This window comes from Bufo gargarizans, chromosome 1 (genome assembly GCF_014858855.1).
Source record: "Bufo gargarizans isolate SCDJY-AF-19 chromosome 1, ASM1485885v1, whole genome shotgun sequence".
Taxonomy (NCBI): Eukaryota; Metazoa; Chordata; class Amphibia; order Anura; family Bufonidae; genus Bufo; species Bufo gargarizans.
The window spans coordinates 529161730-529174001 of NC_058080.1; the positions used below are offsets into that span (position 1 = coordinate 529161730).

Consider the following 12272-nt stretch of genomic DNA (forward strand, 5'->3'; position numbering starts at 1 on the left):
GATCCTTACCAGGTTATATGCCGCCCTCAGGTCGAGTTTGGTAAAGACCGTGGCCCCTTTGAGGCGATCGAACAGCTCGGAAATCAAGGGTATCGGGTAAGCGTTCTTGATCGTGATGCGATTGAGACCCCTGTAATCGATGCAAGGCCTCAACTCACCGCCCTTCTTTTTCACAAAGAAAAATCCAGCCCCTGCCGGGGACGAGGATTTGCGAATGTGTCCGCGTGAAAGCGCCTCCCTCACGTACTCCTCCATGGCCTCATTCTCCGCTACCGACAGTGGATAGACTTTGCCACGAGGAGGAACGGCACCAGATTGTAACTCTATGGCACAATCGTATGGGCGGTGCGGAGGTAGGGCAACCGCGCGCACCTTATCGAATACATCCCGGTACTCTTCGTATTCAGGAGGCAACAGAGAGTCCGAGGAAGTACACAGCAACTTGACAGGCCCATGGATGCAACTAGCCCCACACTGCGGTGACCACGAGAGGATCTCGGCCGATCTCCAATCGAAAGTCGGATTATGCTTCTGGAGCCAGGGGTACCCCAAGACCACCGAGTAGTGTGGAGACGAAATCACCTGGAGACAGACCGACTCTCTGTGAACGGCACCAATGGCTATCCCCACTGGAAGGGTCTCATGAGTCACGTGTGGCGGCAGAAGGGGTCTGCCGTCTATCGCCTCAAGAGCCAGTGGGGAACCTCGAGACTGCAGAGGAATGGAATTGGCGGCAGCGAACACACTATCAATGAACAAACCACCAGCACCAGAGTCCACCAACGCCTGGGTCGTCACCGAGCCCCCGACCCAGGAGAGGACAACAGTGATCAGTGGTTTGTCAACACGGGAAACCGGGGACGAGGAGACTCCACCCAAGATCTGCCCCCGACAGGATCTCAGGTGCGAGCGTTTCCCGGACGGTTCGGACATGCCAACCGAAAATGCCCACCGAGACCACAGTACATGCATCGGCCCTCGCGTCTCCGGAGTACCCTCTCCCCCTCGGACAGGCGAGCAAACCCCAGCTGCATGGGTTCACCCCCAGACAAGTCATCCCCAGGAGGCGTGGGAGGAGAGGGAGGCACGGGTGGGACAGCAAACGTAGGCGCCAATCTGTTAGAAGACCTCCGCAGGCTCTCCTTAAAGGAAGGTCTCTCCCTGAGTCTGGTGTCAATCAAAATCAGGAAAGAAATAAGAGACTCGAGCTCCACTGGTAGGTCCTTAGCTGCAACCTCATCCTTCAAGGCATCCGAGAGACCATGAGAGAAAGCAGCGACCAGAGCCTCATTATTCCAGCCCACCTCTGCTGCCAGGGTACGAAACTCAATGGCGTATTCAGCTACGGATCGTGAACCCTGTCTGATGGACATAAGGAGCTTCGCAGCAGAGGCAGCACGAGCCGGCACATCGAATACCTTCCGAAGAGAAGCAACAAAACCGGAAAACTCGGCAACCACCGGATTGTTGTTCTCCCATAAAGGGCTGGCCCAGGCTAAGGCCTTGTCCGAGAGCAGCGAGATCAAGAAGCCCACCTTCGATCTCTCAGTAGGAAAGGCATGTGGCAGCAACTCGAAATAAATGCCCACCTGGTTAAGGAAACCTCGGCACTGAGTTGGCTCTCCCCCAAAGCGCTGTGGAAGGGGGGCAGAACCGGTCATACCCCGAGACACCGCAGGCACAGCAACAGGTGTCGGGGTAGACTCTGGCGCAACAACCGGAGCGGCAGTAGGAGCGGGCCCAGGAGCGACAACCGACCCATCGGCAACGGAAGCGAAATGAGCCGTGCGTTCAAGCAGGGTTTGCAACGCCACAGCGAACCGACCCAACAGGTGATCCTGCTGATCAAGTCTGGCAATCAGCGTAGGTAGCGAGGATGGCCCTGTACCGTCAAAATTCATGGCTTGGTCCTAATGTCATGGAACCATGAACCAGACGTACAACAAGAGATAAGTGGGAATAAGAAGGCTTTATTGAAAATCAAGCTGTAAGCAAAAGTCCAAACGGATGGCTAAACCGAAGCAGGGTCTTGCGTAGCCAGAGGTCAGGAACCAGAAGGGTAGTCAGACGAAGCCAGGATCAGGAACCAGCGGGGTAGTCAGACGAAGCCAGGATCAGGAACCAGCGGGGTAGTCAGACGAGGCCAGGATCAGGAACCAGAAGCAGCAGCAGTCTTAGAAGCATGTGAACACAGGAGGACCAAGCAAGGAACTGAAGCCACAGACCTCCTATATATATGAGCTAGGCATCCAGCTCCTCCCAGTGGGAAGGAGAAGCCGCAGGGTGGGAGGCTACAAGAAACCCAGAAACCAAGATGGCCGCCAGCACATGTCAAACGAAGGAGAACAGCAAGAAGGTAAGACCATGACACTAGGCCAATGACATCACGTATTGCAGTCACATGGCCTAGGCGTAGTAGCACTATTCAAGTGAAAGATGCTGAACTGTAATACCAAGCACAGCCGCTACAATGGATGGTGCTGTGCCTGGCTCACTGGAGCGCTACAGCCTCTTCAAACAGCTGACTGGCAGGGGTGCCAAGGCCTGGCCCCTCACCAATCTGATACTGATGACTAGAATAACCTCAACAGCCAATCCTAGGTCCCAAAGACCGAGGATTCCATAACGGCAAACAGAATTCACTTCAATTCATTCATACAGGAACTTGTTTATTTCAAAACCAAAGTTATACATCATACTTCATAACAGTCTACGTTTTAGGCTAAATTCATATGTAATGTATTTTTGACATGTGAAGTGCAATTCAGAGTTTCCATACAGATTTTAATGCGGCTTTTGCTGGATTTCCACTCCAAATCCGTAAAGCATGTCTCAGGCTACTTTCACACTAGTGTTTTAGTTTTCCGGCATTGAGATCCGTCATAGGGTCTCAATACTGGAAAAAACGCTTCCGTTTTGTCCCCATTCATTTTCAATGGGGACAAAACTGAACTGAACAGAACAGAATTCTCCAAAATGCATTCGGTTCCGTTCTCATACCGGAGAGCAAACATGCTGCGGTTTGCTTTCCGTCCTGAGATGCAGAGAAAAACGGATCAGTCATGAACCACAATGCAAGTAAATGGGGACGGATCCGTTTAGGCTAGTTTCACACTAGCGTTCGTCGGTCCGCTCGTGAGCTCCGTTTGAAGGAGCTCACGAGCGGACCCAAACGCCTCCGTCCAGCCCTGATGCAGTCTGAATGGAGCGGATCCGCTCAGACTGCATCAGTCTGGCGGCGTTCAGCCTCCGCTCGCCTCCGCACGGCCAGGCGGACAGCTGAACGCTGCTTGCAGCGTTCAGCTGTCTGCCTGGCCGTGCGGAGGCGAGCGGATCCGTTCAGACTTACAATGTAAGTCAATGGGAACGGATCCGCTTGAAGAGGTCACCATATGGCTCAATCTTCAAGCGGATCCGTCCCCCATTGACTTTACATTGAAAGTCTGAACGGATCCACTCAGGCATCTTGCGCACTTAGAAAATGTTCTAAGTTATTAATGCAGACGGATCCGTACTGAACGGAGCCTCCGTCTGCATTAATATGATTGGATCCGTTCAGAACGGATCCGATCAAGCGCTAGTGTGAAAGTAGCCTTACTCTGACACAATCTGAAACAATACAAAACTGATCCGTCCCCCATTGACTTTCAATGCAGTTCATGACGGATCCGTCTTGGCAATTTTAAAGATAATACAACCGGATCCGTTCATAACGGATGCAGACGGTTGTATTATCTGTAAACGGAAGTGTTTTTGCTGAACCCTGCCGGATCCAGTAAAAACGCTAGTGTGAAAGTAGCCTTAGTTGAGGACTTTGACACAGATTTTAACGTGGATTTACCCCTGATCTCACTCTTTGCAAAGCAAATTTTGCACTGAAAATCCACACAAGCAATTGACATGCTACAGATTTCAAAATTGGCACCACAGGCCAGAAAATTTCTACTTAGCTGGTACTGGCACAAATATCCCAGCTAAAAAATATGTGCATAATACGCACCATGTGCATATACCCTAAGGTGGGTGCAGGCGGGTGAGATCTGGGGCAAAATTGCTTTAAAATCTTCAAGTAATACATGCAGATTTTGGTGTTGATTTAGTGCAGAAATGCTGAAAAAAATGCAAGAAAATGGGCACCGAAAATGTGCATAAAAAAACCTGGCAGGTTGCAGAATAACACCTGCATGAATTTGAGTGTATGTTGCAGATTTTCAGATCTGCAGCATGATTCACGTTAAAGGGGTTATCCCATGATTAATGTAAAAAATGAAAATCAAACATCATGTAATAGATGACAACACCTTTCTAACAAAGCTCGAACCAGCCCTGTACCTCACATGGATCCAGAGCCCCCCTTTTATTGCTCCAATTTCTACATTTAGTTCAAACTGGCCACAGGGAGTGTATCCTTTCTCAAGAGGTATGTCCTGTAACGGTGACAGCTTCTAACAGTAGATGTAACTGATGGCAGTGGAAGGAGGGAAGTATGTGTGACCACCTCAGGGTGGTGGACAGAGACAGGAGGGGAAAAAACTAACAGCAGATTGTGCTATACCAAATTTTTAAAGACATACATTTACAAAAGTAGTCAGGTTTGAAAAATGTAGAATATTTTTTGTGGGACAACCCCTTTAAATGCTGCAGATTTCTTCAGAACAACCTATAGACTTCAGCAATTGCAATGCAAATGTGAGCAATTTCTGCACATAATTCCACAGCAAAATGCATATAAAACACATGGATTTTTTTTGCAGATTTGGGGTGTAGCAAAAAATGCACTTGAACATTCCCTCGCAAGGCAATGAATCAGATAATGCCCATATTTGCTAGACTGGGATTTGGCAACTTGTGTGAGACGTTAATAACAGCTTTACAGGTTATTATCCAAGTAGACAAGGACAAACACATAGTTGATGGCTGTACCTAGAGTCTTTGCTACGTCCAAGTCCTGTTGCATATATCCTGTACTTTTTTCTGTGTTCCCGAGAGACCAATAAGCACTGCTCAGAGCAGAGAAAACTGAGCCCCTCAATTTCAGACTGCAAGTCCCAATTTTCAGTGCAGCTTCTAATACAACCACTGAAGCACCATGATGCCCTGCTGTCAGAAGTTCTTGACCAATTACTGAAACTACCACAAAGGGGCTCTTGTCCAGTTTCATCTTCTGAAGTTGCTGATAAGTAGGTTCCAGAGAGTCTAAAACAAATGAAATTCAATTTTATAAATAATTTAACAAATAAAATATAATTTTATAAGTAACAGAATACGCGCAAATAATTAGACACAGAGGCAATGTCTAAATTGATGCAATTTGGCACGTCTACATTTTTCATGACATGCTTGACAAGGCGGTGGGGCTTAGAGGAAAGGGGATGTGCCATTTTTCACCAAAACTGAACCACTATTCTGGTAGAGATTTCAGAGGAAAGTATCTATCCCTGCAGCAGATTTATCCTCCAGCCTGATCCAAGGTGATAACTATGGTGCAGGTCTAGACAGCTGGTCTGAATTCATACCATCTACAGAAGTTGTAAATCTGGGCCTTTGTGCCAAAATTCTGTTTTTGTATTAAAGTTCACACCAAAAATAGTGACTTTTTTGTTTGAAAAGGAGCATGGCAATTTTAATTTGTGGCAAGTTTATTACGTTCAACAAAAATATAAACGCAACACTTTCGGTTTTGCTCCCATTTTGCATGAGCTGAACTCAAAGATCTGAAACATTTTCTACATAGACAAAATACCCATTACGCTCAAATATTGTTCACAAATCTGTCTAAATATGTGTTAGTGAGCACTTCTCCTTTGCCGAGATAATCTATCCCACCTCACATGTGTGGCATATCAAGGTGCTGATTAGACAGCATGAATACTGCACAGGTGTGCCTTAGACTGCCCACAATAAAATACCACTCTGAAATGTGCAGTTTGATCACATAGCACAATGCCACAGATGTCACAACATTTGAGGGAGCATGCAATTGGCATGCTGACTGCAGGAATGTCTACCAGAGCTGTTGTCCGTGCAATGAATGTTCATTTCTCTACCATAAGACGTCTCCAAAAGCGTTTCAGAGAATTTGCCAGTACATCCAACCGACCTCAAAACCGCAGACCACGTGTAACCACACCAGCCCAGGACCTCCACATTCAGCATGTTCACCTCCATGATCATCTGAGACCAGCCACCCGGACAGCTGCAGCAACAATAGTTTTTTTATAACCAAAGAATTACTACACAAACTGTCAGAAACCGTCTCAGGGAAGCTCATCTGCATGCTCGTCGTCTTCATCGGGGTCTGGACCTGACTGCAGTTCGTTGTCGTAACCGACTTGAGTGGGCAAATGCTCACATTTGATGGCGTCTGGCACATTGGAGAGGCGTTCTGTTCACGGATGAGTCCCGGTTTTCACTGTTCAGGGCAGATGGCAAACAGCGTGTGTGGCGTCGTGTGGGTGAGCGGTTTGCTGACGTCAACGTTGCGGATCGAGTGGCCCATGGTGGCGGTGCGGTTATGGAATGGGCATGCGCATGTTATGGACAACGAACACAGGTGCATTTTATTGATGGCATTTTGAATGCACAGAGATACCGTAACGAGATCCTGAGGCCCATTGTTGTGCCATTCATCCACGACCATCACCTCATGTTGCAGGATGATAATGCACGGCTCCATATTGCAAGGATCTGTACACAAGTCCTGGAAGCTGAAAACATCCCAGTTCTTGCATGGCCAGCATACTCACCGGACATATCACCCATTGAGCATGTTTGGGATGCTCTGGATTGGTTTATGCGTATACCAGTTCCAGCCACTATTCTGCAACTTTGTACAGCTAAGAGGAGTGGACCAACATTTCACAGGCCAGAATCAACAACCTGATCAACTCTATGCGACGGAGATGTGTTGCACTGCGAGAGGCAAATGTTGGCCACACCAGATACTGACTGTTTTTTTAACCCCCCCTCAGTAAGGCAAATCTGTTCACATTTCAAAGTGTCCTTTTATTGTGGTCAGTCTAAGGCACACCTGTGCAATATTCACGCTGTCTAATCAGCACCCTGATTTGCCACACCTGTGAGGTGGCATGGATTATCTCAGCAAAGGAGAAGTGCTCACTAACACAGAGTTAGACAGATTTGTGAACAATATTTAAGAGTAATGGGTCTTTTGTGTATGTAGAAATGTCTCAGATCTTTGAGTTCAGCTCAGGCAAAATGGGAGCAAAACCGAAAGTGTTGTGTTTATATTTTTGTTCAGTGTTTTTGCATGTGCCAGTTATCTGTACAAATTAAAGGTCTAATATACGCCAAATAAAACTTGCTGTAAAAGAATTAAACTTGTAGCCAGATGTGTCAAATTTATCCCATAGCGTGCTTCACTGTGATAAATGTGGTACATGTTCAGACTGCCTAGACTAATGCTGAATTTACACAGCAAGATGGAGCAGGCGATAACCTCCACTGTATGGGACCAGTGATGGCTACTGCTATAGCTCATCCTCCTACAGAATCATGGTTTCTGGGAAGCAGATCACTGTTTAGACAGTTTCTGCAAGAAAGATTGTTTCACCCAATGAGCGAGCATACTTTCATCGGGTGATCTGCAGCATGGGCAGATTATTGAGAACGAGCATTTATATAAACATTTGTTCCCGACAATTGGGCAGTGTAAATCCAATAGACAGCATTACCTCATCTCCCTCGGTGTATGCATATTTAAGAATGGCTCTTTCAGGATAGTAATCACACAAACATAATACATAAAATAAAATAAAATAAATTAAAAAAAAGGTAAATATTGCTGTCTACTCCCAACACTAAATTAAAACCTAACTCAAGTTCCCAGACAGCTTTCTATCCAGATTTTTCATAAAGTAAAATAAATGTAAAGCAGGTGAAAATTTACATCTATAAATGTACGATGTGGTCAACCCAACATATTGTGGAGGCCTGAGATGTGGTTCTAGACTTCTTAAAAGGCCCAGACATCACAGCCAGCAAGGGCCAGGTGGTGGTATATAACCCTGGATAAGTGCTCTAGAATAACACGATATCCACCCTCTGCTGGTCAATGGCAACATTGGCTCCTTCTACCATATATTGCAACACTATCCAATCTGTTCAGTTGATGAAATAGATTAATAAAATATGCTTCCTGGGTCTCCTGAGAGATCCACCTGTTTACTCCTACATCTTTCTCTCTTAACAAACACTATCAATGCGATTTCGAGTTACCTAGGTTTGCATATTTTTTAGCAGCTGCTTCAAGACCTTTACGATCCTTCAAATCCTTTTGCCTACCCATTCATCAATAGGTAGGCAAAATCAACCAAATATTCAGATTTGAGAAACTTTCTCAAAAGTAGTCATGCTCGCCTTCAGAAGCTTCAAGATTAGTGGAGACCATAATCTAACTGAAAAGTGGTATTATTGGTATTTGTTTTCAAATAATTAAAATGTCACTGCTTGAGAAAACTATAAACTAAAGCTCACGGCTTTTATTGAAATAATTGTAAAAACTGGCATGAAGCCTGTAAACTACAATGAGGTATAGTGAGCTAGGGGAATACCACTGATGTTCATTTTTCCATCACATTATACACTGCTCGTATCCAGGGGATAGGACCACCCCACAATCCAGTTGTGGTGGCCGGGCTTGCACACTATAGGAAAAAGCGCCATCCTCTATGGTGGCCAGGACTGTGGGAGTGCACATAGGCACACATGCGCAGCAGCTCCAGTCCTGTCCACCTCATATCTGTGCTGCAGTGGTGGCTGTAACTCTTGAAAACAAGAAGTATAATGTGACAGATAGAATGAATCCAGCCAGCAAAGGAAGCAATATGGACAGTCACATTACATTAGTAAGTGTCTTGTATTACCTTTTCTACGTGATAAATGCCATTTTACTTAAGTGAGACAACCCCTTTAAGTATATAATTTACCTCCTTCCATTATTGGACTACACTCTGAGTGCTGCCAAAGCTACCTCTTATATCCTGGGTTAACAATCCAGCCTGAATCTACAGAGAAATATCTGATAGTAAATCTTGCATTAACGAATTATTTAAGTTTCTAATAAATAATGGTATCAGATGTTAGTGGTCTGTTTGCAAAGTTGCGTTGTTTTACGTTCATCTGCTCGTGTACTGACTTCTGCCCATTTTCCGGATTTGACCCTTCGATGCTTGACCTGACTTCAGCCTGATTTCCATTTGGATCCAGAGCTAACTACCCCTATCTCATCCTGTCCTTGACTACAGTTTTGCTCTGCGGTGATTTGCTTTTGAAATAGTCCTTGCAAGCATATAGACTGTATATATGACCAACTGTATGCTTATATATGAACAACTGTATGCCTATACAGCTGCATATGTCTGCCATAGACTGCCAAAAATATATACCACACAATGCGTTTTTTACGGTTCTACTGAAAAGTGCAGTTGTTGTACTCTGAATAGAATCTAGACAGTAAAACAGCCCACACTTACTAGAGATTTATACTCCCTCTGCTAAAGGGAGGGCAATTCCGATAATATTTTATTCCTATTTATTACAGGGTGCTTTCTTAATGACCACATGATGGGCTTCTGTCTTCTACGTTTGCCATATTTTCACCATAAATGCCAGTCTAAAGCAAATGGTTCTAATATATTTTTCACCTGCATTTATTCCCATTTCTTTTCCTAAGTTAATACCATATTTTGGACTTACGGTATACAGTTACATAGTGTGATAAAAGAATTGCTTAACTAATGTTGTATTTATTCTTTTAGATGACTGCTTCAGGGAGCAAAGCATGGTCAATGGACACAAAGAGGGCAATTTGTAATGTGGCAACTGCCCTGTTTTATGGGTTTCAATTTCCGGTTGCATTTCAATTATGCTTGCCGCAGATGCTTAAAGACTCCTTTGCTCCTTGAAAGAAACTCTGCAGATCTTAAAGTCTGTCCTCAAAGACCCTTAACAAGCCTTGGCTTCTAAGATATAATAGCTTAATGACACATACAACAGTCAGCATTGCCATGATTTAAAGTCCTCTGCCTTCACATAAGCAGAGTTTCCATTAATAACGGACTTGCTAGGGGTCCGCGTGGGCTGCCAAAAACCACCCCTGAATCTAGAAATGCACATAAGTGACTTATGTGACAGATAATAATGGTTCATTCTTCACTACAAGTATGATTGGGTTGGAGGCAAAACACATCAGAAAAGTTCTATTACCAAGCCTAGAAGATCTCCTGATATACATGTACTCGATAAGGATGATTAGTAAGATACTTGTAAAATCCCTTCCCACACTCCCACTGTTATTTTTAAAATAGTATCTTGTATGATTAGATTTTACACCCTGGCTGTATATTGCTCTTACACTATTTAGCAGAACACCACTGAGTATCATTTTGTACATGTATATTTCTGACTTTAGATCTAGGAGCCTGAGTCTGAGTATTGAGTCGCTGCACCAAAGGGAAATCAATACTCTGCTGATCTCTTAAGGAAGGCATGTATAACGTCAGCGCGTGTGGAAGCCAGGCAAGTATTAAACCATGATATACACTATAGAACTCATTGTGAAGTACAAGAATAGGTAGATTTTCAAACTGATTCATCTCCAGATCAATACATAATTGAGCCTAGTTTACGTCTTGACCGTTCCTTATTATTATGACTTGGAAGGCATTAGGATGGGGCTATTGTAGTTTACGGTTTAGGATTTACTGTTATAATATAGTTTACAAGTGATTAACAGTGTACAGCAGCTTCTGTTACCGCTGTCCATTATTATGTGAACCGTCTGAGCCAAGGAACGTGTAGAATGAGCCCTAGAGGTTTCTGCATTCAAGCATTTTTTGTATTATATTCATATTGTAAATATATTGGTCAATCAATAATAGTTGATGGATGCATTGGTGGATAAATAGATAGATAGATAGATTTGCACTGGGAATTATTGTACTTCAGGCACCTGCACTGTAGCTCACAAACTCTAGATCTGTTGCTGCTTGCAGATTCAAAATATGCAGGTTTAAATACGTCATTCCACCCGTAAATATTTCTCCCCCCTCTCTGTAGCTGCTGGCACTTCCACATCTAGGTGGAAACACGTTGTCAGCACCTACACATTGTGAATATGCGCTGTTTACAAGCAGCAGCAAATCTAGAGTGCAATCACAGAGTTTGTGAGCCACAGTCAGAAGTACTATATCTATCTACCATATTTTTTGGACTATAAGATGCACTGGACCATAAGACGCACCTAGGATATAAGAAGGAAAATAAGAAAAATATTTTTCATTAGACCTCAGAACAGACCCCCACCCAGCAGACACCCAAGCGCCATCAGACCTCAGATCAGATTCCCCCAGACATCTATCAGACCTCTGTATCAGACTCCTTTCCTCCTCAGACCTAAGATCAGACCCCCAAGCTCCATCAGACCTCAGGTCAGACCCCTCAAGCCCCATCAGACCTCAGATCAGACCCTCATGAACCTCTGTATCAAACCTCCTTTTTCCTCTTCAGACCTCAGATCAGACCCCTATTCCTCCTCAGATCAGACCCCCAAGTCCATTAGACAAAAAAAAAAAAACTTTTCTTTCATGCTCCAGACTACAATGTAAGCAGTCATTAGCATTCTCACTGTAAGACCCACTACCACCCCCACCCCCCCCTTTTGGAGGAAAAAGTGTGTCTGATAGTCTGAAAAATATGGGTATCTATCAATCTATCTATCCATCAACTATTATTCATCGATCAATATATTTAGAATATGGATATAAAACCAAAAATTCTTGAAGGCAGAAACCCCTGCGCTTATTCTACATGTTCCTTAGCTCAGACGGTTCTTATAATAAAGCGGTAACAGAAGCTGCTGTACACTGTTAATCACTTGTAAACTATATTATAACAGTAAATCCAAAACCGTAAACTGCAATAGCCTCATCCTAATACCTAGAGTGCAGGCGCCGATTTTGTGAGCCAGAGCACAGGCTCCAGAAGCCAGTTTAGCATTGGGACATAGCTGTATTGCTGCTCCTAGCACTACAGCCAGCCCCTCAGTCCTCAATCTAATTTGCATAAATATGAAAGTAATGATATCTCAACAACGGTACAAGCTAAAAACATAAGAAAAATGTTGTTTTAATCAGCATGATAAACCCTACCAGGCAGTATGTCTGGTTTAATAGGGTTGATCATGCTGAGAGGTGGTCTTAAGGAGCGTAACTAAGTATCTTATTTAAGTGGTGCATATTTATTGTATAACA

At 44.3% G+C, this 12272-nt stretch overlaps 1 protein-coding gene across 2 annotated transcripts in view; it reads right to left on the reverse strand.

The window, feature by feature from the left end:
- Positions 1-12272, reverse strand: part of TTC28 (tetratricopeptide repeat domain 28) — a 611240-nt gene that overhangs the window by 308123 nt on the left and 290845 nt on the right. For both annotated transcript variants that reach the window (XM_044275399.1, XM_044275400.1), the window contains one exon: positions 4924-5196. In XM_044275399.1, the coding sequence (XP_044131334.1) occupies positions 4924-5196 (273 nt within the window). The remainder of the gene's footprint in view (positions 1-4923; positions 5197-12272) is intronic.